The sequence below is a fragment of the Pogoniulus pusillus genome, chromosome 16, assembly GCF_015220805.1.
Source record: "Pogoniulus pusillus isolate bPogPus1 chromosome 16, bPogPus1.pri, whole genome shotgun sequence".
In the NCBI taxonomy this organism is placed as follows: domain Eukaryota; kingdom Metazoa; phylum Chordata; class Aves; order Piciformes; family Lybiidae; genus Pogoniulus; species Pogoniulus pusillus.
In genome coordinates, this window is record NC_087279.1 from 19992011 (window position 1) to 20017650 (window position 25640).

A 25640-nucleotide genomic window follows, 5' to 3' on the forward strand; every position below is an offset into this window, starting at 1 on the left:
TGTGCTCCAGGCCCCTCACCAGCCTCATCACCCTTTTCTGGACACCTTCCAGTACCTCAACATCTCATCTTCGTGTACTATTTTTAGTGCTGTGGACAGAAGCTGAGGTACAACCACAGTAGGTAGAATTTTCACTTTGCATGCAAGAGAAGCAAATGATTAGCTAAGTTCTTATTTGAGTGCCCCCTGCTTACACATCAGAGTGCTGCTGCTTAGGTCTTCTCTGACGTGGAAACCATAAACTTTACATCTGCTACATAGTGTTGCTCAGAGCAGTTTACACAACGTAGTCATCCCACACGACTTACGTCGCACAGGCTACTTTTATCTAGCTCCCTGCATGTGCTGTTTGACGTCTTAAGTATGCCATGGCTGATATTCAGAGGTGTTTCCTTTTACATCTAGAAGACTTGGACAGGCTGAGAGCTGGGCACAGGGGAACCAAATGAGGTTCAGCAAGGACAAGTGCAGAGTCCTGCATCTGAGGAGGAATAACAAACTGCACCAGTACAGGCTGGGAGGTGATCTGCTGGAGAGCAGCCCTGTGGAGAAGGACCTGGGAGTGCTCGTGGAGAACATCCATGCAACAGTGATGTGCCCTTGTGGGCAATGGGATTCTGGGGTGTATTAAGAAGAGTGCGTCCAGCAGATCAAGGGAGGTTCTCCTCTCCCTCCACTTTGCCCTTCTGAGACCTCATTTTGAGTATTGCATTGAGTTTTGGGCTCCCCAGATTAAGAGGGTCAGGGATCTGCTGGAGAGGGTCCAGCAGAGGGCCACAAGGATGATTAGGGGACTGGAGCACTGCCTGGTGAGGAGAGGCTGAGGGACCCAGGGCTGTTTAGTCTGGAGAAGAGAAGACTGAGAGGGGATTTAATAAATGTTTATAAACATCTGAAGACACCAAACTGGGAGGCTTGGCTAATACAGCTGAAGGCTGTGCAGCCATAAAGTGAGACGTGGACAGACTGAGAGCTGGGCACAGAGGAACCAAATGAGGTCCAGCGAGGACAAGTGCAGAGTCCTGCACTTGAGGAAGAACGATAAACTGCACCAGTACAGGCTGGGAGGTGATCTGCTGGAGAGCAGCCCTGGAGAGAGGGATCTGGGAGTGCTGGTGGATAACATTCATGGTATGGCAATGTGCCCTTGTGGCCAAGAGGGCTAATGGGATCCTGGGGTGTATTAGGAAGAGTGTGCCCAGCAGATCAAGAGAGGTTCTCCTCTTCCTCTACTCTGCCCTGGTGAGACCCCATCTTGAGGACAAAAGATTTACAAAATCAGTTCTTTCAAAACCAGTGTTTCCTGCTGCCTGAAAAATTGTGACTGCTACCAACAAAATCTGTGCTTTCTGTCTCATAAACTAAACCATGCCAATGAAAATCTGGATATTTATACAGATGTTTCTCCTAATTCAAATTTGGACCTATCCAGAATGTTTTTGTATAGACTAAAGGTAGTGGCAAAGTAACATATTCCAGCTGACACCAGTATTTATATATATTTATTTTTAAAAGATGGTATTTTTCTCCTTTCTTTGTACCAGTAATAGACAGACCCATATAATTTGTTGAAATACAGAGTAATCAAAGCTAGAAGCTAATAAGTACTCACTCTAAAAGCTAGCAGGAAAAATACATGCGGAATCTTGCCTACTGCCAGGAGCAAACTGCCTTGTTGGAGTGCCAGCATTCTGCTGGAGAGGCTGGTGGCTCATGGCTTAGACAGGTGGACTCATTGCTGGGTTAAAAACTGGCTGGAGATGGCTGAGCCCAGAGAGTTGTGGTTCATGGGCTTAAATCCATTTGGCAACCGGTCACAAGTGGAGTCGCTCAGGGCTCAGTTTTGGGGCCAGTCTTGTTTAATCTCTTCATCAATGACCTGGCTGAGGGGATTGAATGCACCCTCAGCAAGTTTGCAGATGACACCAAATTAAGCAGAAGTGCCAATCTGCTGGAGGGTAGAAAGGCCCTGCAGAGGGATTTGGACAGGCTGGAGCCATGGGATGAGGCCAATTGTATGAGGTTTAACAAAGCCAAGTGCAGGGTCATGCATTTTGGCCTACAGGCTGGCTGGAGAGCTGCTTGGTGGAAAAGGACCTGGAGGTGTTGGTGGCCAGCTGGCTGAACATAAGCCAGCAGTGTGCCTGGATAGCCAAAAAGGCCAACAGCATTCCAGCCTGTATCAGCAATGGTGCGACCAGCAGGAGTAGGGAGGTGGTCATGCCCCCGTGCTCAGCACTTGTGAGACCCCACCTTGAGTACTGTGTCCAGTTTTGTTCAACACAGTATAGGAGGGACACTGAGGTGCTGGAGCAGTTGCAGAGAAGGGTTATGAGGCTGGGGAGAGGTCTGGCACACATGGCCTATGAGGAGCAGCTGAGGGAGCTGGGGGTGTTTAGTCTGGAGAAGAGGAGGCTGAGAGGGGACCTTATTGCCCTCTGCTACTACCTAAAAGGAGGTTGTATTGAGGCTGGAGCTGATCTCTTCTCCCAAATTACTAATGATAGGACCAGAGGAAATGGCCTCAAGTTGCATCAGGAGAGGTTTAGGTTGGATGTTAGGAGGAAGTTCTTTCCTGAGCAGGTGGTCAGGCACTGGAACAGGCTGCCAGGGAGGTGGTGGAGTTGCCATCCCTGGAGGTGTTTAAAAGGAGAGTGGCTGTGGTGCTTGAGGCTATGGTTTAGTGATGAAGGACGCTGGGATGAAGGTTGGACTGGATGATGCTGGTGGTCCTCTCCAAGCATAGCAATTCCTAGTGCTTAGATGTTGTGCTGAGGGATTTGGTTTGGTCAAGGACTTGTCAGTATGAAACCAATGATTGGACTCAAGGATCCTGAAGGTCTTTTCCAACCTGAGAAATTCTGTGACTCTGTGAGTACCAAAGCTTTGGTTTCTGAGGTTTAGTACTTTCCTAAGAAGAAACCCAAACATGGGAAGGAGAAACAGTTTTACCTTGTGCACTGTTGAATGATCTCTGCATCCTGGCAGGGTAAGACCAGGATTGCTCTGCCTTTTCTTAATATTACTTCCTCTGCTAAAATGAAAACTCAACAGTTTTGTGTACATTATGCCCAGAGTTATATGGTGTATATGAACACTCACAGCAACAGAACCAAGCAGTAGGTAGAAAAAGAAAGTGGAACTATAAACATAGTAGTGGGATTTGGTGAATGATGGTTCTGCATCTGTTTTATGTGCTACTTGGTGATATTTGTAAACCTTGATCTTACCTTTCTTCAGCCTTCTTCAAATTAAGACCTTGCAGTTTGCTGGTCTCTCCTCCAAAGTCAGCTCCTTCATTCCCAGGATCATGTTGAATGCTCTCTGCTGTACTTCCTCAACCTGGACTGCTTTGGGACTGCATGACATGGAACAGGCTTCCCAGCATGTCACCTAGAATAACACAGAAAGGCTTACTCATGGTAATGAATCTACCTTCACTTAAACAGGAGATTGCATTTCTGATGCAAATCTTCAGCACATTTAGTATGTTCTTGCATTTCCCTTGTACTGAATTACTTGCAGTGAAGCAGTGAGTTTGAAAGCAAGTGTAATCAGTACAAGATGTACAGATGTTTACACAGTGTCTGAGCTCTGGCTGGTGCTGATAGGTTTATGAGAAGTAAATAATTACTTCTCATAAACAGACTTATTTTACTTTTTAAGGAGCCAGTCTGGAGGTTTAATCTAATTATTTTTCCCCAGTGCAAGACTACACAGATTATTTTGCTTACTGGCTTGCAACTTCACTGTTCCTGCTGGTAGGATAAGCCCTAAAGCTCCATCGTCATTTCACTAAGGGTGCAGCAAAGTGACATATCACTGAGTGGGACAGACAGAGTGAAAGGAAGAGACTTCAAGGTCCTGCATCTGGGTCGAGGCAATCCCAAGCACAAATAAAGGCTGTGCAGTGACTGGCTGGAGAGCAGCCCTGAGGAGGGGGACTTGGGGGTGCTGCTGGATGAAAAAGCTCAACAGGAGCCAGCAGTGTGCACTTGCATCCCACAAAGCCAAGCAGAGCCTGGGCTGCATCAGGAGAAGTATGGCCAGCAGGTTGGGGGAGGTGATTCTCCCCCTCTACTCTGCTCTGCTGAGACCCCACATAGAACACTACATCCAGTTCTGGTGCCCCTATTACAAGAAGGATGTGGACATATTGGAGCTGGTCCAGAGAATGGCCACGAGGATGCTCAGAGGGCTAGAACAGCTCTGCTATGAGGACAGACTGAAAGAGTTGGGGCTGTTCAGTCTGGACAAGAGGAGGCTCCCAGGTGACCTTCTTGTGGCCTTCCAGTGTCTGAAGGGGGCCTACGAAAAAGCTGGAGTGGGACTTCTTAGGCTCTCAGGGAGTGACAGGACTGGGAGGAATGGAGCAAAGCTGGAGGTGGGGAGAGTCAGAGTGGAGGTGAGGAGGAAGTTGTTGAGCAGGAGAGTGGTGAGAGCCTGGAATGGGTTGCCCAGGGAGGTGGTTGAGGCCCCATTCCTTGAGGTGTTTAAGGCCAGGCTGGATGAGGCTGTGGCCAGCCTGCTCTAGGGTAGGGTATCCCTGCCCATGGCAGGGGGTTGGAACTGGATGATCCTTGTGGTCCCTTCCAACTGTGACTGATGCTATGATTTTATGATTCACCATTTAGGGGCGCAGACAAATGACAAATGTGAGAAAAGCTTTTAGATACTAAGAAATTATGAAGAGAAGATAGGATACTGAAGAAAAAGAAAAGTTTTTTTTGTAAGACAACTGCAGAGACCACCTGTGGTGCCATGGTTTAGTGGAGCACTTGGCAATGCTGGGTTAACCATTGGACCCAATGACCTTCCAGGTGTTTTTCAGCCAAAACGATTCTGTGATTTTATGTTTCTCTGACTAGCTTCACCAGTCACACAAGCCTTATCTAATCCCATATTAGATGCTGTATACACCAGGAAATCAGCTGAAAGAAATTGCATTGGTCACGCTGCATGAATTAAAGCTGTTATTATAAAGGGGATCAAATTAAGGCCATGAGTGCATTTCCTAAGTGATTTTTCTACCAATCGTTTGACGTTGACGCTTGCTACAGCAGTAATTTTAACAGACATTGCAAGTCAGGGTAAAAGCAGACACATCACAGAATCACAGAAACATTCAGATTGGAAAAGACCTTCAGGATCATCAAGTCCAACCCTTATCCCTACTCTACAAGGTGCATCCTAAACCATATCCCCAAGCACCACATCCATATGACTTTTAAACACATCCAAGTTGGTGACTCAACCACCTCCCTGGGCAGCTCATTCCAATGCCTGACCACTCTTGCTGGGAAGAAATGTTGCCTAATATCCAGTCTAAACCTCCCCAGTCACAGCTTGAGGCCATTCCCTCGTTCTGTCACTACCTGTAAGAAGAGACCAGCAGCAGCCTCTCCACAAGGTCCTTCCATGTAGCTGTAGACAGCTGTGAAGTCTCCTCTCAGCCTCCTCTTTTCCAAACTAACCATCCCCAGCTCCTTCAGTTGCTCCTTATAAGACTTATTCTCCAGGCCCTTCCTCAGCTTTTTTCCCCTCTGTACTAGCTCCAGCACCTCCACATCCCTCTTGTAATGAGGTGCCTAAACCTGAATACAATACTCGAGGTGTGACCTCACCAGAACAGAGTCCAAGGGGACAATCACCTCCCTGCTCCTGCTGGACACAGCTTTTCTAATCCCAGCCAGGATGCCATTGGCTTTCTCTGCCACCTGAGCACACTGCTGGCTCACGTTCAGTTGCTTAATGAGCATATGATGAGCTATGCAGAGACACAGCAGGCAGTATTATCACTGACTTGATCCAAGGCAAGACTCTTGCACACATGTGCCATCAATTCTGGTGCTCATAAAATAAAAAAAGATAGATTAAGAAAGGGGGTAAAATGTGGTGTAAGACGACTTGAAAATGTGCTTGATATGACTTTGGATGTGTGTTGTTTTTGTCCATTGACCTTGAGTTAGAGGTTAAACAGACCTCTGCTGTTTACTTTCCTCTGGAGCTGATTATTTCTATGTGGACATATAAATATCAGAAGGGTAATGCGATGTAGCTCTTCAGAGTCCTAATAATATTTACTGGTAACACATTTTTTTCCTGTAAACAAGCAGATTTATATCCACAGGCACAGATGAGAGAAAATGATCAATAAAAAATGTTAAAAGCTAATAGAAGAGCTGACTAATGCCAAAAGCAGGCAACTGTCAGGTGGCTGGCAGTTATGTGAGAGTGGAAAAGAAAAAATAAACACATTCCCTTGGAATTGGACTTCCTCTTCCTTCTTCTGACCCTGACCCTACTTGCCAATGCTTTTGGACTTCCTTTCTCCCATTTTCACTGCATTTTAAGAATTCAAGTTTTAAGACTTGACCACCAGAAATATTTCCAGCATCTAAAGGGTAAAAATCTCATGGAAAAGACTTAAAATTCATGGGAGACTAACCCTATGCAGTTTGTCATCTACCAGAACCATTTCCCTGTACCACTTCTACCAGTACTTAAATTGTGTACACTGGGAAGTTAAATGTGTTCTTGTATTTTGAGATCATCAGAAAGATAATATGGTAGGAGTGGGAAATGATAAATCCATATAAATTATTTTTTGGGGAAAAGGGATATAGCAATTGTGCCTGCAGCAGGAAAAATTAAGGCAATTTGCTTCATACAGAACCTCCAGATAAAACTGATGGGGCAGGTCTACCTCCTGTTATTGCTTTTAATTTATGCAATTGACATGGAAGTTCTTTCCTGAGCAGGTGGTCAGGCATTGGAACAGGCTGCCCAGGGAGGTGGTGGAGTTGCCATCCCTGGAGATGTTTAAAAGGAGAGTGGATGTGGTGCTTGAGACTATGGTCTGGTGATGAAGGATGCTGGGGTGAAGGCTGGACTGGAGGATCCTGGTGGTCATTTCCAACCACAGCAGTTCATAGAGCTTAGATGTTGCGCTGAGGGATTTGGTTTAGTCAAGGACTTGTCAGTGTGAAACTAATGATTGGACTCAATGAGCTTGAAGGGCTTTTCCAATCTAAGAAATGCTGTGATTCTGTGACACAAGATGTAATCCTCCTCTGCATAAAAATATGGTAGCTGTATGTAGAGAACACCTTTTAGCAGAGAGGCTGGGTGCTGTAACAACTGCCACGAGACTTCCAACTGGCCTCCCCCATTCAGCACCAAGTCTGCACTGAACAAGGAGTCTGTGATCCACTACTGTGTCCTCTGTGCCACAGAACAAACAGCCTAGCCTTGCACGGGAGTGTGGTGAGAACCACTTGGGTAACTAGAGGGACCCTTTGGACACGAGCAAACAAAACCAAATCACACAGCAAATTGGCTCAGCCAGTTCTGAGCTTCTAAGTGGGTTTTTTTTGGAGCAGTTTCTGCTCCTTTATTATTGAAACAAAAGAAGAATTAAAGAAAAATATTTACACTTACGACACGCAGCAGTACCACTAAGCCAACATCCCAATTCCCCTCAACTCAGATTTGCACAGGCCTATTTTCTTCCAAAATTAGCTTTTCAGCAACGTCAAACCTTCAGGTTTGGTGTCTCCAGTGTTTCCACACTACACTGTCTGTTGCTGGCCACTGGGCATTTGCCAAAACTCTTCTGCACACACAAAGAGATTCCAGGGTTTGTACAGAGAATACAAGCCAAAATCTGAATAAAGCACATAGGAACAGGATCTCCAAGGATCATCCCACGTGTAGGCAATCAGTGAGGTGCTGCTGGGTCAAAGGTTGGACTGGATCACCTCTGAGGGTCTCTTCTGACCTGACACATTTTGTGATTCTGTTTTACTTTCCTGAAATTCATCTTTAATGCTCCCATCGGTCAGTGTTAAGCGGATTAATGCTATTGCCACCATTTCACAGGTGATATGGCAGCTTTAAAAGGCGTGAAGACCTGCATGCTGCTTCTTTTGTGCCCTCCAGTTTTAAGAGTATAGTAGAACCATACAATGGCTTGGCTTGGAAGGGACCTTCAAAGGTCATCTAGTCCAACCCAGGACCTTCAAAGGTCATCTAGTCCAACCCAGGACCTTCGAAGGTCATCTAGTCCAACCCCTCTGCAGTGAGCAGGGACATCTTCAACTGCATCAGGTAGCTCAGAGCTCTCAATTTGGCGTGATTTAAGGATTTAAAGGATGAAAGGATTGAAGTCCCTCTGCTCTTTGAGATAGCTGTCAAACACAGTCATGCTCAAGCATAAGGTACCAGGGGAGGTATAGGCTGGATGTTAGGAAGAAGCTCTTCACAGAGAGAGTGATTTGCCATTGGAATGGGCTGCACAGGGAAGTGGTGGAGTCGCTGTCCTTGGAGGTGTTGAAGAAAAGCCTGGATGAGGCACTTAGTGCCATGGTCCAGTTGATTGGACAGGGGTGGTTGATAGGTTGGACTGGATGATCTTGGAGGTCTCCTCCAACCTGGTCGATTCTATGCTTTATCATCTGCAACGTGTCTGGAAATGGGGCTTCTAACACCTCTTTGGGCAACCTGCTCCAGCTTGTTCCATCATACAAAACATATAGTCCAAATCTCCTCTTTTTTTTTAGCTTAAAACCAACACCCATTCTCCTTTCCCATCAGACCCTGACAAAAAGGCTGTTCCCATTCTTACAGGACCCTTTTAAGTACTGAAAGGCCACAATAAAGTCTTCTCACAGCCTTGTCCTCATGAGCCAGGTGTTCCAGCCCTGGGGCCCCCAGTTTAGGAGGGACATTGAGATGCTTGAGCATGTCCAGGGAAGGGCGACGAGGCTGGGGAGAGGCCTTGAGCACAGCCCTACGAGGAGAGGCTGAGGGAGCTGGGATTGGTTAGCCTGGAGAAGAGGAGGCTCAGGGCAGACCTTATTGCTGTCTACAACTACCTGAGGGGTGGTTGTGGCCAGGAGGAGGTTGCTCTCTTCTCTCAGGTGGCCAGCACCAGAACAAGAGGACACAGCCTCAGGCTGCGCCAGGGGAGATTTAGGCTGGAGGTGAGGAGAAAGTTCTTCCCTGAGAGAGTCATTGGACACTGGAATGGGCTGCCCGGGGAGGTGGTGGAGTCGCCGTCCCTGGAGCTGTTCAAGGCAGGATTGGACGTGGCACTTGGTGCCATGGTCTGGCCTTGAGCTCTGTGGTAAAGGGCTGGACTTGATGATCTGTGAGGTCTCTTCCAACCCTGATGATACTGTGATACTGTGATACTGTGTGATACTGTGATCATTTCTGTAGCATAACTGTGTAAATACTTCTGGAATAACTTAATCCGGTATGAAAGCAGAGGTCGGAGATCCTAAATCTAACCTGGAGCAACATTTAGACTAGATCCGACACGGACCAAAGCAAAGCTCTTTCTGCCGTTCCGGAGGCTGGGGCTGAAACACCCTCACAGACACCGTCAAGAGAAGAAATCAGGCCACGGGGTCACTGGTGTGAAATAACTCAACAGACAAAGCAGCAGCCGCAGCCCCCCGCCCTGCGCACAGCCGCCCTGCAGAGCTCAGCCTGGTCACGGGTGGGGTCCGCACCACCGTCTGGGGCTGACCTCCGCCTTCCCCACACCGACATCTCCAGCTCCGGTCTGCAGCTTTGCAAACATCACCCGAAGCCCTTTTTCCCACCGCCGGGCCGGCTGCTTGCCAGTTTCAGCCCTGCTTAGCACGAACAGAAGCGCGGACTACGCACAAGCACAACCCTCCCTCTTCCTGCGTTGCCACCGCTCCCGGGATCCCGACTCTCGTTGGACCGTCTCCGGTGCCGCCCCAGCGCTGCTGGCGGACACCGGCCGCCGCCACCCCCCTGCACTCCCCTCGGCCTCCCGCCGCCACCACCCGCCGCGCCTCGCGGTGACGCACACACCTCCCTGCTTGGCGGTTGCGCGGCCCTTGGCTCGGCGCCCGCTCCCGCGCTTGCGCAGTCGAAGCTGCTCCCGTCCCGTGTCCGCTCCGTGTCCCGCCCCACTTCCCCTCCCCTCCGGTGCGGCTCGTGTGACCGGAGCCGTTGGAGTCAGTTAGCGCCCTCGGACGGAGGCCCTGAGCCCGCCACAGCCGGCCGCAGACGGGGGTTGACGGCGGCCTCCTCGGTCCCCGGCACCATGAGCATCGAGATCCCGCCGGGCCTCACGGAGCTGCTGCAGGGCTACACGGTGGAGGTGCTGCGGCGCCGACCGGCCGACCTCCTGCGCTTCGCCGCCGACTACTTCACTCGCCTACTGGATGCCCGCGACCAGGAGGCGGCCGGCGACGGCCGGCTGATTGCTAGCTTCGATGGGGAACCCATGCAGACGGAGTCCAACGGGGACGAGGAACCCGATCGCGGCGACGAGGACTCCGACTCCGACTTCGAGCGTGAGTGCCGGCGATGAGGGGTGGCGGAGGCTATGCGTGGCTGCCCGCGTCGGCAGAGGGGAAGGCTGTGCGTGGCTGGCCGTGGCGGCAGAGGGGGAAAGGCTGTGCGTGGCTACCCGTGACGGCTCCCCGTGGCGGCGGCGGAGAGGCTGTGAGGAGCTGCCCGTGACGGCTCCCGGTGGCGGTGGGGGAGAGGCTGCTAGGGGTGGCGGCGGAGGGCTGCCCGTGGCGGTGAGGAAGAGCCGGGAGCAGCAGGTCCTGCCCTTGGGGTGGAAGCAGCCCGGAAGGGCAGCCCGGCGCCTCTGTCGCCCCGTCCTCTTTGCTCTTTCCCTGACTTGGGGCTGTAGGGCGAGTGCGGGCGGGATGGATGGGAGCGGAGGGAGGCTCTGTCTGCGTCCTCCTGCTGCACCGCGGCGGGCACTGCCGGGCGCCGTCAGCGGGATCCTTCCCTCCTTCTCCCTCCCTCCCTCTCGGCGGCTCTGCAGGGTGTCGGCTGTGCGGTGGGGAAGCCGCACGCTTGCAGAAGTGTCAGCTCGGAGGGAACCTATGCTAGCCCTGGCATTAGGCCAGCGGACTCCAGTAAGAGCCTCTTCGCCTTGTTCAGGTGTTGGAAGGCAGTTGTAACGAACACAACTGCGCCTGGGGTCTGGCCGGGGTTATCAGAGTGAATTGAGCACACTGCCAAGCATGTGATACAGAAGATCATGTGTTACTGTGCAATCTCTTCTGTACTTATCTTTACATTTCTGTCTTTAAATCATGCTGAACAAGTGTGGGTTTTTTTTTTCCCACCGAAGCCGGGGATGTTTATTGCCGCTGTTTCGTATTTGCAGGGGTTATTATGAGGCACCGAAATAACTTACTAATAGATTACTAAACGGCTAGAATTCAAACCCACCTGTGCACGCTGTAACTCTCTTAAGACAGAAAAGATGTTTACCTGAGCTGGGCAATGAAACTTCCATTTGTGATACTTCCATTTGTATTCTGTCAAAGCGCAGTAGTGTGTTCATTGTGCAGTGTTCGCAGTTTGAGCTGTAACCCAGCTTCGTTGCAAAAAGTTATCTAAGATGCCTGCGAGGGGTATTTTTTTGGCATCTCCAGCATTTTGGACCTGAAATTGAGGTATTATTAGAGCAATTGCTAAAAATTCTCCTTGGTAGAGGGTAATTTAAGGGGAAAAGGAGAGGCGAAAAAAAGTGTGCTTTCCCTGAACTTTCAGTGCTCTCATTTGGAGGTCTTGTGCCCTTGACCTGCCATCTGAGTAAAGCTATCTGACTTTTATTGAGAGAAGATCCCCTTTTAGACTAATTACCGTGTGTCACCTTGTGGATGCAGTGTGTTCTTAACGTCTGTTATCTGGTTAACAGCGTTAAGGGAACAAGAAGGAACTGAACAGTGGAACAGGCATTGTTTTTGTTAAGGAAGCATTGAGAATACCAGCAGTTTTTGTAGCCTTTTTAGGTTGGGAACCTTACAAGGTAAATCATAGCTTCTCCTCTTGAAAATACACAACCTAAACAGGACAATGAAACGTGCAAGAGGACAAGTATAAAATCTGCAGTCAGAATTAATTGAAATCCAGTAATATCTAGTTTTGAGTGGTTATTTTTTTTCCCTAATGAGAGGCAGGTTCTTTTTAGAGTATAAGGGAGACAAGATGAAAGGTAAAGAGATAGACACTGATAGTGACTGCATTTGAGTTAAGTGGATATTCAAGTGTGAGCACAGATTTATGTTAATAATTGCAAGTGATTTTGTTTGTCCTGCAGCTCAAGCCCAGCAATATTTTCAAGCATCACTATGTGTGTGAGAATTTAGTTTACTGTGTGTGTGAGAATTTAGTTTACTATGTGTGTGTGAGAATTTAGTTTACTATGTGTGTGTGAGAATTTAGTTTACTATGTGTGTGTGAGAATTTAGTTTACTGTGTGTATATAAGAATTTAGTTTCCTGTAAAATGTGCTCTTTTAAAACAGCTTTAGACTGGAAACATTACTTTTGTTAGTTGGATGTAATTACTTGTTTTAATATGTGCAATATCTGAGTGTTTTCCTTCAAAATCCAACCAAACTAACAAAATAAAGACCCCAAACTCTGTGCCATCCGAGCTTTTAACATCACAGCAGATTTCTGTTTCTTAATCAGTTTATCATTTTTCAGGATTTGAAAGACCACCTTTAGGGAATTAAGTGTGAGTTTTCCTGATGAGTGTTGACAGCTGCAGCTGAAAAGATTATCTGAAGTGAAATATCTAAAAATCTGATAGTGGCAAGCAGCTATTCAGATACAACTTTATGTGGTGAGGCTGTCCTGAGCATAAGGGTGGTTTGTTTGCTTCAAGTTTCTGCTCATGATTTTGGTATCTTAGAGAGAAAATTAATTTAAGAAGGCTGGTCAGTGTCGCTTGTTATAGTCAGAGCCCTTGAGGCAAGTGGCACTGTCAGTAATGCTGTCTTGCTTCTTATCTCAAAACCGGTGCTGTTCCCTCCTTAGAGCTTCAAAGACCTGGGGGAGGAAGAGAGCTGTGTTCTATCTGACAACAGGCCAGGGTCTCTCTGCAGGATCAGGGAACCAATTCTTTCTTGTCTTAACAGTGTGGGTGGAAGTCAACCATGTGTATGTATTTTTTAGATTTCCATTTGACTGCTGTCACAGAGGGTTTTATTATCAAGGAAATGTGAAGTCAGAGGTTCTGATATCTTGTGTTTTCTATTCTAGGTAGTTCAAGGCTTCTACCTTGTTGTGGAGGACTAGATGCTCTATACTTACAGGCTTCTTAGTATTTTAAGATGTAGAAAACACACAGAATGGGAGTCTCAGATAATTCCATTTGAAAGACCCAAGTAGTGTTTATTAAGGTTGCATTTTTTTGTCTCTGACAATTTAGGAAAGACTCGAGTTAATTTCACTGTGTCAGGATGTGTCTGTTCAACAGAGAGTGGAATGTAAGGAATGTGTGTAAAGAAAATTAGCATAGTGGAGAGGGAAAACCTTTCTGTGGAGCTTTTATATCAAGTTGTTATATAGAGTTGGGAAAAGGTGCAAAGTGACAACTTCAAAAATCAGGCTAAGAATCTAACCAAGGATGGATATGTATTCTTAAAACGTGTCCATGACCATAAGAGCTGTAATTTTAACAGGGAATCTCTGAATGGAAGTGTTCAGGTTGTGTAATTAAAGCCACAGAAATTGTCTTTATGCTGGTTTAGACCAAGTCATGGCTTTGGGAAACCTGTTGCAAGAAGCACATCTCTGCTCCTGTGAGATCCTGCCTGGAGTGCTGTGCCCAGTTCTAGTGAGCCCCTATCACAAGAAGGACATCAAGCTACCTGGAAGGGCCACAAAGATGATCAGGGGTCTGGAGCACCTCCACTGTGGGGACAGGCTACAAGAGTTGAGGATTTCAGCCTGGAGAAAAGAAGGCTTTCAGTCTGGAGAAATGGAGGCTCCGAGAAGTCCTTATAGCAGCCTTCCAGTATCTGAAAAGGGCCTGCAGAAAAGCTGGGAAGGGACTTTTTGCAAGGGCTTGTAGTGATAGGATGAGTGGGAATGGGTTGAAGTGCAAGGAGAGTAGAATTAGACTGGAATTTAGAAAGAAATTCTTTACAGTAGTGGTGGTGGGACACTGGAACAGGCTGCGTGGGAAGGCTGTGGATGCCTCCTATCTGGAGGTGTTCAAGGCCAGGTTGGATGAGCCTTGACCAGTCTAGTCTAGTGGAGGGTGTCTCTGTCTGTGTCACAAGGGTTGAAATTAGATGATCTTCAAGGTCCTTTCCAACTCAAACCGTTCTGTGAGTCTAGGAAGGAAGGCTGACAGCTTTCCTTCCCTGCCAGTGGAGGTAATTTCACAAAGGTTCAGGTTGCTACACAGCTAACTTTGTTGTATTTCTCATTGTAGTAACAATCAGTTAATTAGACCACCAGAATTTATTCTTGGAAATTCTAATTATAGCTAACACTGGAACTAAAATATCTTTTGGAATATATACTAACTTGAGGAGCAGCTAAGATGTTTTAGCTAATGACAAGCATTTTAGTGTAAAATGCATTTTTCCTTCCCAGGGTTTCACCCTTGATATTGAAGGAAAGATTGTATTCTCTTCATCTGTTCCCTGAGCAAAAGAGAACACTTCTTAATGTACTCCTTATCAAAGAGTCCTCTTCAGTATGCTCTATTGCTCCGAAGCAAAATGGTGCATATGAATTTGGATGAACAGGTGAGGAGATGCTCAGTGCAGAACTGAACAGGTTCTTGGTTAAAATTCAGTGATTTGCTAAATGTCATCTTTAAAACATCAATAGAATGTGAGCAGAAAGGGTAGGGAAGTGCCCCTTTACAGCATGAGGTTTTGGATGTGATACAGAAATCTTTGTCATTCTTGTCTTTTTAACTGTTAACACAGTGCTTAATGGTAAAACTGTTCTCTGTTTCTTCTAGTTCTTAAGCATTACTTGCTTATGCTTTCTTAGAATCATAGAATCAAGCAGGTTGGAAGAGACCTCCAAGATCATCCAGCTCAACCCAGCACCCAGCCCTAGCCAGTCAACCAGACCATGGCACTAAGTGCCTCAGCCAGTCTTCTCTTGAACACCTCCAGGGACGGTGACTCCACCACCTCTCTGGGCAGCCCATTCCAATGCCAATCACTCTCTCTGCCAACAGCTTCCTCAACATCCAGCCTAGACCTCCCCTGGCACAACTTGAGACTGTGTCCTCTTGTTCTGTTGCTGCTTGCCTGGGAGAAGATACCAATCCCATCGGGCTACAACCACCCTTCAGGTAGCTGCAGACAGCAATGAGGTCACCCCTGAGCCTCCTCTTCTGCAGGCTTCACATCCCCAGCTCCCTCAGGCTCTCCTCACAAGGCCCCTCACCAGCTTCTTACTCTGTGCTTGGCCAATACATCTTGTGGAATTCCTCAGGAATTGCTGTGCTCCATCAATTATAAGGCATTTTGTGCTTTGTCCACATCAGTTCACAGGTCAGACATAACTCTTTGCTCTTTTGCTGAAATAATTCAAGGCAATATATTGAATAATAAAAGTCAGATGACATTAAAACCTTTGAAGGATAGCATAAGGAGAATGGTGGTGCTTCCAAGGAATACCATTCAGGTTTTCAGATGCCATTCAGATTACTGAAGGTGTTCTGTGCAATACTGTCACCTTTACAACTTCTTAGTAGTACTTCTGCCTTCCTCTATAATTGTCAATTTACTGTGAATCAAGCACAGTAGCTCTCTTCTTAGTGTTGTTTTTTAGTGTGGTTTCCTTTTTTCATCCTTAACATTCAAAGAAGATCTCTTTGGCAAACATTTTTTTTTTGTGTGTGTGTCAATATTATTTTATTGTCTGATGCAAATTCAGTCCAAAGATCAGCAACTCTATTTCATGTCCAGGTAGCACAGCAGGCACTTTAATCATCTGATAATTGCTAGTGCTACATTTTATTACTTTTTTCCCCCCTTTAGCTTAGTAGTAATTACAATAAAGATGTTTTGTTCTCTATTTAAGTAGTCTCCAGATTTTTAGGGAGATGGAGGAAGAAGCTTTAGGTTATGACTAACTGTATTAAGCTTTTGAGTTTAGTATAGAAAAGATGTGTGTGCTTTTTTTTGTAATACATCATAAAAATGTGTATGCAATAAAACCTGAAGGTATAGAAGAAGCTTTGGTTTTATTGATTCTTTGTTGGTCTCCACCAACTTGAAATCAGTTACTGAGTTACTGGAGAAGAGGAGGCTCTGAGGTCACCTTATTGTGGTCTTCCAGTATCTGAAGGGGGCCTACAAAAAAAGCTGGGGAGGGACTTTTTAGGCTATCAGGGGTGGCAGGGCTAGGGGGAATGGAGCAAAGCTGGAGGTGGGTAGGTTCAGGCTGGACATGAGGAGGAAGTTGTTCAGCATGAGTGTGGTGGTGAGAGTCTGGAATGGGTTGCAGAGGGAGGTGGTTGAGCCCCCATGCCTGGAGGTGTTTAAGGCCAGGCTGATGTAGGGTAGGGTGTCCCTGCTCATGGCAGGGGGGTTGGAATTAGCTGATTCTAGTGGTGCCTTCCAACCCTGACTGATTCTATGATTCTAAAGTATTAGTGATATATCCATATTTTAAGAGGTTTATATTTCTACATTTAATTTTCTAATTTGGATAGGTCTTGGCTGCATAGTATATTGAATGTGCTTAACAGAGAAAGGACCAAGTGAAAGACTACCATTGTGCAGTGCTGTGCTTGCACATGTCTACTTTTGCAAAGAGATCTCACTGACATGCATCTGAAGGATTCAACAGAGTGACTGCTGTTAGTAGTGATGGAACCTCTCTCCCTATATTTATCTTGTTCACACAAGGGAACTTTGAGGAAAAACTAAGTGTTAAGGAAGACTGATTTCAGTTGCTCATTACTTGGACAAAATATCTAAAGCTTTGTTCTTTTTTGCTTCTTTGTTTGCTTATCACACAAGACTGGCTTTTCAGCATTTGTTTTTCATGCTGTACTTACTGTATTACAGTAAGTAAGACTAGGACTTTTGTTAACTAAGTCATATACCTGTAAAGATGTCACCATTTGTATTTCAGTGGAGCCTGAAGGAGTGTTTCATTAGTAATCGTCAGTACAAATGAACATTTAATTAAAATGCAGCTGTAATATGTCATTCTTGCCTGAGATAGCAAAAAAAAAGGAAGTGTGAAGTGAAGGAGTAGAAGCTGCTAGCTTGGCTGAGAAACAGAGTTGAGGGTGAGTTAGCTGCAATCTGCAGATATCATTGCTTACTGCTGAATGTAGATCAGGATAGAGGAGCTCCTGTGTTAATTTTCAGAGATCAGTTTCTTGCCATTTTGACAGAGTTACTTGGAACATCTTGACATCAGCACTGTTGTTATTCCTGTAGCATCTGTTAGGTCTTATCTCTCAAGAAAGATGTCGTCTTATTCCAGTTTGCTCTTAGTGGCTTGACACGATTGTTCTGCTTTACTTAAGTGGTCATGCTAAATGTGAGGAAGAAAGCAGTATTTTTGGTTAGTTGGTTTAAATTTCTTTTAAACTGGTATGCTAGTGGCATGCTAGTAACTCCAGACTCACCTGTTAAGCTTGATGTTTCCTGCAGGAGCTTTTGATACTTAGCTGAATTAAACTCTAGACTCCGTTTCTGTTCTTTTAGTATCCTGCTCTTGCTTCAGGCAAATAGAAACTGCATTGCTCTGTACTAGCTGTAAAGAGAGCGTAACTAACTACAAAGGAAACAAATAATTAGCCTTAGTAAATAAGTGCTGAGTTCTTAGTAACTTGTGTTTCCATATTGGAAAAAGAATTTTTGAAAGGAAAATGGTATGAAGCTTCTAAAATTGGATGCTTAGAGCTAAATTAAGCTAAAGGAAATTGTTTTGTTGCAGTACTAGATATTATACTGAATACTATCTTCTTTTTAACTCTGTTTTTTCCCTCCATTTAATAAACTAATATTAGAGTGCTGAGAGAATTCAGTCAGTGTTGCAGAGTGCCATCTTCCCCCTCTGCCAACACTGAAGTCTAGTTGTATCCTCTTACCTAAAATAGAACAATGGAGATCTCGGGGAAGAGGAGGAGACGACAGAGAACAAGCTCACTTCGAATTATTCAGCAGTCAGTCAGTAAAAAAGCATTAATGTTTAACAAAGAGCAGTTGCTCATTATTCAGATGAAGGCTGGAAGTGTAGCCAAGATGAGCTTCATGAATGATCATTCATATTTTTTTGTGAAAGAAGAGGGAGGCAGTGACAAATAGAGCAGAGATAGTGGCCCCTCCTTCAGAGGGATGTTATTCTTGCCTCTCTAATGGGCGTTTAGATTCCTTTCAGTATGCTACTGGGCTTGCATCTTTGTGTGCTACTTCTTTGATATGGAACAGTTGGTGGGTTTTGATATGTCATTGACATTGGTTTAATTTTTTTCCTGAGGCACCCTCAGTTCCACAGCAAATTACGTGTACTCTGCTGCACTTGAGGCGTTTTTGGTGGCTTCATGTGTCACTGAAATGTGAAGCAAAGTAAATCTTAAGAACATGGGATAGAAAAGTAACTAGTGGGGAATTTGAGATGGAACACCAATGCAGAAAAAGACTTTTGCTCCAAGATACGCATTCTGTTAAAGGGTGTCTGCTTATGAGATCCTTTAATGTAGAAAGATCCATTTAGTTTGAAAGTAAGGGTCTGAATGAGTTGGACATATGAGTTGGAAACTTCAGAAGTCTATTAGACAGAACTAGCAGCTGCTTGGTGTCTCTTTTTGTTTTGTCCGTGAAGCTGTGAAAATTGTGGTGATGGCAGCAGTGTTCTCTCTGTGCTTTAAGGGCTGGGATCACAGGATATTAGGAGTTGGAAGGGACCCAAGGAGATCATCGAATCCGACCCCTCTGTGTGATGGTTTGGGCTCTTACCCGCCCCCCCCACACTTTGTATTTGTCCCAACTAACTCAGACGGACCCTGGGAATATAGATGAAGCAATTTATTTACAGCTAGCAGAATTTACAAGCAGCTATTTACAATATATACAGTTATATACAATTATATACAGAAATATACAAAGGATAAACAATACAAAAGCACAACTCCCCTCCCAGAAACCTGAGTCCCCAGGAGGGGCTCTCAAACCACCCCAACACCTCCCCCGGCCCTCTCAACCTTACCCCAGTTCTCAGGAAGAAGAGAGGTGCGGCCAAGAGGTTAGGGAGCAAGGTTAGTGGGAGCAGGGTTAATGAGATGTGACCAGGTCTGAAGGCAAAGGCAGAAGAAAAAGACAAAATGGAGAAAGTTTACTTCTTCTTCCCAGAGCTCTCAGCGAGACTGTGAGAGAAGTTGACATCAATTGTTTTCATTTCACTGCCTGTTATCAAGTTCTTTTACCAAAACGTTCTAGCTTGCTTCTAACTAGCACACCCCTGCCAGAGCAGGACCACACAATCTAGCACAGATCACAGAGGAACACATCCAGACAGGCCCTGAAAGTCTCCAGAGAAGGAGGCTCCACAACCTCTTTGGGGAGCCTGTTCCAGTGCTCTGGGACCCTTACAGGAAAGAAGTTCCCTCTTGTGTTGAGGTGGAACCTCCTGTGCTGGAACTTACACCCATTGCTCCTTGTCCTATCCCAAGGAGCAGTGAGCAGAGCCTGTCCCCACTCCTGGCCAACCCTCAGCTATTTATAACCATTTATTAAATCCCCTCTCAATCTTCTCTTCTCCAGGCTAAGCAGCCCCAAGTCCCTCAGCCTCTCCTCATAAGCCATGGCCTACAGTCCCCTAATCATCCTCATAACTCTCTGCTGGACTGTCTCAAGCAGATCCCTGTCCCTCTTAAACTGAGGAGCCGAAAACTGAATGCAGTATTCAAGATGAGATCTCATCTGGAGATGGATACTTAGAAGAGATTCAGGAGAAAGCAAGCCTGTCATACATGCTTGTAGTGGTTTGGGTGTTCCCTGCCGCCCCCCACTTTGGAAATCACCCAGACTGGACTCAGCCAGCTCTGGAAATTGAATGAAGCTTATCTTTACAGCTTAGCTCAATAGACAAGCAGATATCTACAGAATATACAGCTGTAGACAGAAATATACAAGGTAAAAGGTAATACAGAAACACAACAGCCCTCCCAGAAACCTGAGTCTCCAGGAGGGGCTCCCAACTGCCCTTCCACCTTCTCTCCCCCCCCTCCCCTTACCCCAGTCCCAAGGAAGAATGGAGGTTTGACTAGGGGGTTAGGAAGCAAAGTGGATTAATCAGAGAGATGGCAGAGAGGCTAGAGAGAAGTGCAGACAATGCCCCAGGAAGAAGTGCCTTAAACATGTTTGGATTCTTGTTCTTATACCTCTCAGCAAGCCAATGAGGGAAGTGGACATCACCCTTGTTTCTCTTTCACAGCCTGTAATCTAGTTCTTCTCACCAAAACATTCTAGCTAGCTTCATACTAGCACAATGCTGCTAGGATTTGATCTCTGTATCATAAATATACTCTAAGTGATGTGTAATAAAGCCCAGCATTGTCTTCATAGTGGTTTTCCTACTAGCCCTTTCCATACTAGGGCATTTCTTTTTGCTGTAGAAATTGCAAATTATGAGTAGTGGCAATCTTGCTCTTTGGCAGTGGCCTTGAAGGGAGAAGATATCTCCCAGAGCACCCTGCCATAAAGGCACATGGGACCACTTAATTGCTTTCTGTAGTATTGCTTTTATGAGAGTTTAAAAACAACAAGGAACAAACTCATTCTTTATTGAAAAAAATAAATAGGCCACACTCTTCCTTCCATGCTCAGTTTCTGAGAGTGGCTTGAAGAGTAGCTTAACTTCTCAGAAACTGCCTGAGGGAAGTCTGTTTCTAACCAGCATGGTTAGGTTTAATTCTGAAGTCTGGAACCCTGTGCTCCCTTTTGGGTGTTGGTGAAGTCCAAACCAAATTAGTCCATGGTTGATGCCCTAACAAAATCAAACTCACTGTCAGAAAATTTCTTTCTGAACGTTTGTCCAAAGGGCTAGAATTGCAAGTTGGAGGTGAAATGGTTTTGATAAAATCATAGAATCAGCCAGGTTGGAAGAGACCTCCAAGATCATCCAGGCCAACCTAGCACCCAGCCCTATCCAGTCAACCAGACCATGACACTAAGTGCCTCAGCCAGGCTTTGATTGAACACCTCCAGGGATGGTGACTCCACCACCTCCCTGGGCAGCCCATTCCAATGCCAATCACTCTCTCTGACAACAACTTCCTCCCAACATCCAGCCTAGACCTCCCCTGGCACAACTTGAGACTGTGTCCCCTTGTTCTATTGCTGGTTGCCTGGCAGAAGAGACCAACCCCACCTGGCTACAATGTACCTTCAGGTAGTTGCAGACAGCAATGAGCTCTGCCCTGAGCCTCCTCTTCTGCAGGCTGCACACCCCCAGCTCCCTCAGCCTCTCCTCACAGGGCTGTGCTCCAGGCCCCTCACCAGCTTTGTTGCCCTTCTCTGGACACCTTCCAGCACCTCAACATCTCTCTTGAATGGAGGAGCCCAGAGCTGGACACAGCACTAAAGCTGTGGCCTGAGCAGTGCTGAGTCCAGGGGCAGAATAACTTCCCTTGTCCTGCTGGCCACACTGTTCCTGATCCAGGCCAGGATGCCACTGGCTCTCTTGGCCAATGTTCAATTATGTTCTTCCATCCCTAACTGTTAGTGCCCTTCCAGTGGTACGCAGCGAAGGGCTCTAAAGGCTGCTGATCCTGTGGCAGAGCATTCTGGAAACATGCCTGGAGTTTGTGAGAGGACTGAACTGTGTGTTGAGATGAGATGGAGAAACTGTTCTGTAGTTTCCCTGTGGGTTTCTGAACAACCTGTAGTGCTAAGTTCCTCGTTCTTGGTCCTTGCTTATTGAGGGGCTATTGTAAAGCAGGATGTCACAGTGGCCCTTCATTTCCATTTTGGTTCTTCCTCCCTTGGGGTAGCATATTGTCTTCTGCTTCCTATTGGGAAAATTGTATTCCATGGAAGACTAAAATACAAATATTTGTGTGGGTTTTTTTCCTGTTGGGGCTCCAGTAAACACCTTAATTTCTGTGGCAACACTTGTGATAATCCTGATCGTTCAGGAAGAATTGCTTCCTGAAGAACATGCTGAAGTGTGGGGAACTGGTCAAACTCAGTTTGTCACGCATGTGGGGAGTACCTCGCTGTGAAGGATGCCTCATGGACAGCATTGAAATGAAAACTCAAAGAGTTAACCTCTCTGCTCTCCTCTCTCTCTTCTGCTGTGCTCTCCTCTCTCTCTTCTGCTGTGCTCTCCTCTCTCTCTTCTGCTGTGCTCTCCTCTCTCTCTTCTGCTGTGCTCTCCTCTCTCTCTTCTGCTGTGCTCTCCTCTCTCTCTTCTGCTGTGCTCTCCTCTCTCTCTTCTGCTGTGCTCTCCTCTCTCTCTTCTGCTGTGCTCTCCTCTCTCTCTTCTGCTGTGCTCTCCTCTCTCTCTTCTGCTGTGCTCTCCTCTCTCTCTTCTGCTGTGCTCTCCTCTCTCTCTTCTGCTGTGCTCTCCTCTCTCTCTTCTGCTGTGCTCTCCTCTCTCTCTTCTGCTGTGCTCTCCTCTCTCTCTTCTGCTGTGCTCTCCTCTCTCTCTTCTGCTGTGCTCTCCTCTCTCTCTTCTGCTGTGCTCTCCTCTCTCTCTTCTGCTGTGCTCTCCTCTCTCTCTTCTGCTGTGCTCTCCTCTCTCTCTTCTGCTGTGCTCTCCTCTCTCTCTTCTGCTGTGCTCTCCTCTCTCTCTTCTGCTGTGCTCTCCTCTCTCTCTTCTGCTGTGCTCTCCTCTCTCTCTTCTGCTGTGCTCTCCTCTCTCTCTTCTGCTGTGCTCGCTCTGCAGGGACTTCAAACATTCATGAGTTCATGTTGTGCTTAGGGACATGGATGGACTTGGCAGTGTTAGTCTTATGATTGGACTTGATCTTAGAGGTCTTCTTCAACCTAAATGATTCTATAAAAGAGGATTTGCTGTGGTTTGGGGAGAACATGCCTACTTTTACTGTTATCCTTTCTTAGGAAACAGGACTAGTCTGTCTGTCATCACCCTTCCCCTTTCCCCAAAATCCTCTTTCACATCTGTGAAGGTGCACAGGGTGCTATTACTGGAACTTTGTGTGTGTGGGGGGGGTTGTCTGCCAAAATACTTTCTTTTCTTTCTAATACAGAGATTATTCTTTTCACAGCAATGTTTTAAGAGTAAGTTTCAATGAATGTTGACTTAATATTGTTAGTGGTGTAAATCTGAAGGAAGAAAAGCTGTAAAATAAATTGAGTGTGGTACAAAAGTTACTTTTCCTCATAATTTGGTTGGATATCACAACCTGAAGATTGTCCAGATTAGGAGTAGTTTTAAACATTCAAATCCATGGCTGCCTGCTGTCTGCCCCTCTTCCCTGAGATAAATCTACCTATAGGACAAAAGTTGTGGGTTGGTGTTTTGTTGTTGTTTTTTTTAACTAGAAACCAAAGAGCTTCAGTTGCAAATATATCTAGAACTTTTTAGCATCAGCTGACCAAAGTTTTCTGCCTTTGGTTATTAACAAGTGTGATAGGATGTGTGATACATTTATTTTTTGTCTCCAGATGTTTTTGCTTTTTAACATAACACCTGGGGACATGTGCTAGTTTGAAGCTGGCTAGAATGTTGTGGTGAGAAGAACTAGATTACAGGCTGTGGAAGGAAAACAAGGGTGATGTTTACTTCGCTCATAGGCTTGCTGAGATGTACAGGACCGTAAGTCAAAACATAGATAACACTCTCAGCATCACTCTCACTGGGGCTGCTGGCTGAGCTGCATCTCTCTAACCTCACCCTCCATTTTGGACTAATCCACTTTGCTTCCTAACCCCCCTGGCTGAACCTCCATTCTTCCTTGGGACTGGAGTAAGGTTGAGAGGGGTAGGGGGAAGGTGAGAGGTGGTTGAGAGCCCCTCCTGGGGACTCAGGTTTCTGGGAGGGCTGTTGTGTTTCTGTATTAACTTTTACCTTGTCTATTTCTGTCTATAACTGTATATACTGCAAATATCTGCTTATATATTATGCTAGCTGTAAATAGAAGCTTCATTCATATTTCCAGAGCTGCTGAGTCTAGTCTGGGTGATTTCTGAAGTGGGTGGATGGGAAACACCCAAACCACTACAGGACAGTAGCTCTTTGACTATATGATTTTTGTTTTATTGTTTCACAAATCAACACATCTTCAGTCTTTTTAAGCACCTAATTAAGCAAATTGTCAAAATCAGACTTCAAGAAGAATTGAGATAGCTCTTTAATTTTTTTTGGCCTTTTGAGGGGAAAAAAAAAGGTTTGAGAAAGGTCATTCCTTAACTGCTCAGACAAGGGGGAGTCTTTGGTGGTGACATTTACAGGATAGAGTGTGAAGTTCTAGAAAATGATGAGCTGAGGAAGGATGCAAAGGTGTTATCATAGATGATCTGCTGATAATAAATGCATTTTGTGACGCTGGCTAGGAGGGATGGTATGTGTGATTGGGGTTTGTGCAGGATGTGGGTGCTTGATGGCTTTTATGTGGCCATTTGTTTAGTATGTTGCAGTAGGTCATCAGGCCCAAGAAAGTGCTCAGTCTGCAAATGTGGAGAAGGTGCTCCTGCTAAGAAGTTGTAGAAGCCTGGGCTGGTTTTCACTTTCTTCTCTTCCTACCTTTCTTGCCTCCCTCCTTTAAAGAAAGTCAGGCAAAGTGAATCCTGACAAACCAAAATGTATACCTGGAAAAAAAGATGTCTGAAATAGTGTTACCTACCTGAGAAAAGGTCTCTCATTGCATCTGCCCGCAAATGAGGTTTTCTCCTATTTGCTTTCTTGCCATGGGAAATTAAACTAGAAGCAAAGCATAGGTTTTCATGAGCTGGTAGAGTATCCTTATGAAATCAAAGTGGTTGAGTTTGGAAGGGGACCTGGAACACAAACCCGATGAGGAGAGGCTGAGGGAGCTGGGGGTGTGCAGCCTGCAGAAGAGGAGGCTCAGGGCAGAGCTCATTGCTGTCTACAACTACCTGATGGGAGGCTGTAGCCAGGTGGGGTTGGTCTCTAATCCCAAGTAACCAGCAACAGAACAAGGGGACACAGTCTCAAGTTGTGGCAGGGGAGGTCTGGGCTGGATGTTAGGGGGAGGTTGCTGGCAGAGAGAGTGATTGGCATTGGAATGGGCTGCCCAGGGAGGTGGTGGAGTCACTGTCCCTGGAGGTATTCAGGCAAAGCCTGACTGAGGCACTTAGTGCCATGGTCTAGTTGACTGGCTAGGGCTGGGTGCTAGGTTGGACTGGATGATCTTGGAGGTCTCTTCCAACCTGATTGATTCTATGATTCTTTGAAGGTCCAACTCCCTTGTTTAATCAGGGCTGCCTAGAGTGGTTTGGATCATGTCTAGTTAGCTCTTAAATATCCCATAGGATGGAGACTCCAGAACCACTCTGGACAACCTGCACCACTGCTTGGTCACCCTCACAGTAAAAAAGTGTTCTATCATGTTCAGATGAAGCCTTCTATCATTCAGTTTGTGTCCATTGGCTCTCATCCTGTCATTGGCACCACTAAAAATAACCTAGCTCCATTGTCTTTGCACTCTCCCTTCAGGTATTTTTAAGAGCTCCCCATAGGCTTATTTTCTCCGTGCTAGCAGTCCCAGCTCCTTCAGCTCCAGTCTTTTAGTCACCACTGTTGTCCTTTGCTGAAATCTCCAGAATGTCCATGTCCTGGAGCTGGACATGCTTTTCCAGGCGTGACCTCATTGGGGCTGAGTAGAAAGGAAGGAGCACCTCCCTCAGGCTGGCAGCATCG

At 46.2% G+C, this 25640-nt stretch overlaps 2 protein-coding genes across 2 annotated transcripts in view; one reads left to right on the plus strand and one right to left on the minus strand.

The window, feature by feature from the left end:
• The window catches only part of ARIH2 (ariadne RBR E3 ubiquitin protein ligase 2), an 89502-nt gene extending 79638 nt beyond the window's left edge, over positions 1-9864 (minus strand). The window contains exons 1-2 of the mRNA XM_064156932.1: positions 9850-9864; positions 3231-3393 (exon numbers count right to left, since the gene is read on the minus strand). The gene's annotated coding sequence lies outside the window, so the exon portion shown is untranslated. The remainder of the gene's footprint in view (positions 1-3230; positions 3394-9849) is intronic.
• A 77-nt stretch (positions 9865-9941) lies between these two features.
• PRKAR2A (protein kinase cAMP-dependent type II regulatory subunit alpha) overlaps positions 9942-25640 on the plus strand; it is a 91449-nt gene continuing 75750 nt past the window's right edge. The window contains exon 1 of the mRNA XM_064156933.1: positions 9942-10337. Within this exon, the coding sequence (XP_064013003.1) occupies positions 10085-10337 (253 nt within the window). The 5' untranslated portion in view covers positions 9942-10084. The remainder of the gene's footprint in view (positions 10338-25640) is intronic.